A 2,500-nucleotide genomic window follows, 5' to 3' on the forward strand; every position below is an offset into this window, starting at 1 on the left:
TTAGTGTTCGGTCATGGCATAGTGTTTCAAATTTTAGCACGGACGACACACATCATTTACAATGTTGAGATGATCTTGCATGCATGCAATGTCCTTCTCTCTCTCTCTCTCTCTCTCTCACACACACACACACACACACACACACATACACCTGCACTGTGCACAATTGCTACTAGCAAATAATGCACGGGCACTGGTCAAATTTCAAGAGATCCAGCATGATTTTGAAATCAAATGAAGCAAGTGACATTCACATTTCATGGGCAACTGTAGATCATATTACAGTAAACTGAACACTTTGGAGTTGCTGCAAAATGAGCATATTACAGATAATGAGAACAAAATGACACTTTTTTAATGATATACTTCATAGCACAATGAGCTGCGATTCTTTGTTTCAAAACATTACATGTTAGTAAATCACTGTATGCTAATCATCATGCAATTGAGTTCTAACTCGCTGATTCATGTCTAGATCCTAATTCATTTATTATTACGTATTCATTGGTCATTTATTAAATAGATTGATATGTAATCGCACTGACTAAAGTCCTGACAGGGTATCACATGCTGAAGAAATGAGATGACTGCACTGGACTTGAATGAACTCTTAGATGAATGCAAATTCTGCTCTAGAAGAGAGTCAGTACATTTCACCATGGGTGGCAGTTTTGACAAGTCACATCTTTGATTTTTACTTAGATTGTCACAAGTTTGAGTTTGATTTTTTTAATTAAACAGTTATCTGCACCAATGCGTCTGGATGGAGTTTTGGAGGGGGGTGGGAGGGTGAGGGGTAGAATCCATCATAATGTTCCTCGACTCCAAAGCAAATGAGTGGCACTTGGGTGACTTGGCCAAGACAGCCACCATAAGGCAATGATTTCCCAAGAGAAGGTTTGTGTGTGTGTGTGTGTGTGTGTGTGTGTGTGTGTGTGTGTGTGTGTGTGTGTGAGTGAGTGTGTGTGCTGAAATAACTGCTAGAAATAAGTTCTTAAGACATAAAGAGCACAGCTCCATATTTCTGACGGTGCTCTTGCTGAACCCTACTTTAATAGTGTTCTCACACAAATGCCCCTTCTCGCAGGAGGTCTGTGCTCCTTTGTAAAGAAAGACTTTAAATAAATAAAAATGCAGGACAAGACCAGGCGTCTGATCAGTGGAGTGGCAAATCGGTTGACTGGGAGGAAATGACCTCCACCAAAGGATAAAAGCATCCCACTTGATCAGATAGGCAGTCGGAGCTTTAGGCAGCCACTGTAGAGAAAACTGTCCATGCCAAGTGATGAATGGGTAAGAGATGGACAGGGCGAGAGTTCGAGCTTCATCTTGACCAGACTCTGAGGCACATTTTGGAAGGCCACACGCACGCACGCACACAGACACACACACTCATACACATGTACACACAAACATACACACACACACACACACACACACACACACACACACACACACACACACACACACACCCACAGGATTTTCTGGGGTCCTTAAGGCTTTCAGATGCAATGTCTTCTTAGAAAAGAGCCTTTTGTTGGATGCTGTAGAACCCTAAAAAAACACATTCCAGAATATTCTTCAATGGAGACAACCACTGAGGTTCTAGATGCCATCTAGCTGTCAGGAGTGTAGCGATATATACCCTGCATTAATTACAGGTTAAAGATTGGCTGTAGACGAGAACTGATGGACACAGAAGTACCAGTGTAGAGGATATGCATGTAGTGTGTGACACGATGCCTGAAGTGCACCTCCAGAGGGAGCCAGCCACTCGCTCTGTCCTCTATGGTCATGTTCGGTCCGGCACAGCTAAGATGCTCATGCCCTAGCAGTGACTATACACATATATACTGTACACCACAAACTCTCTAACATAAGCTACATCTTATTGCCCATGTCTGTAACACTTTGCACAGCTAACGTTACATAGTCCCCTTTGGGCAAAAAAAGACATCTCTGGACATAAGTGCTCGTCCTGTCACCAGGCTATGTTCTGCTCTTCGGGTGCTGTTGTCCATGTCACAAGAGAGTTCGTCCAGATGGTTCCACTTCAACCCTTTAAAGGTGAACAGAACTACTGTAGCGTACAAGCATGAGGCTCACTCTCTTGTCTTCCTCTCTTATAGAAGGTTGTTAAGGGGGGCAGAAAGACCCAACTCTCCATGTTAGGGGGGTTGTGGGTGTCATACTACCAGACATCCAGCAGAGGGAGCTGTCTAGCAGGGTTTGAAGCAAGAGAGCTGCAGTCTGTCCATTCCTCTCCTCAGGTGTCTCTCTCATTCTCTGGCTGCAGCCCCAACTCAGACTTACAGCTGGTCACTCTCCTCAGCGGGGGTGCGGCTAGTCCGGTGGGGGTGTTCTGGGTGAGTAGCGGCCTGGGGGGGCTCGTAGCTGGGCAGCTCTCTGTCGGCTGGTACATCGCCCTCGAGAAGGTAGGGCGGAGGAGGCAGGTCAAACCATGGAGGCCTACTGTACACACAAACACACACACACACAC

General features: G+C 45.2%; 1 protein-coding gene across 1 annotated transcript in view; it reads right to left on the reverse strand.

Moving 5' to 3' along the window:
* Positions 1-2,500, reverse strand: part of ldlrad3 (low density lipoprotein receptor class A domain containing 3) — an 80,183-nt gene that overhangs the window by 379 nt on the left and 77,304 nt on the right. The window contains exon 6 of the mRNA XM_048257963.1: positions 1-2,472. This exon is cut by the window's left edge and continues 379 nt beyond it. Coding sequence (XP_048113920.1) covers positions 2,310-2,472 — 163 coding nt within the window. The 3' untranslated portion in view covers positions 1-2,309. The remainder of the gene's footprint in view (positions 2,473-2,500) is intronic.

Source organism: Alosa alosa, chromosome 11 (genome assembly GCF_017589495.1).
Source record: "Alosa alosa isolate M-15738 ecotype Scorff River chromosome 11, AALO_Geno_1.1, whole genome shotgun sequence".
Lineage (NCBI taxonomy): Eukaryota > Metazoa > Chordata > Actinopteri > Clupeiformes > Clupeidae > Alosa > Alosa alosa.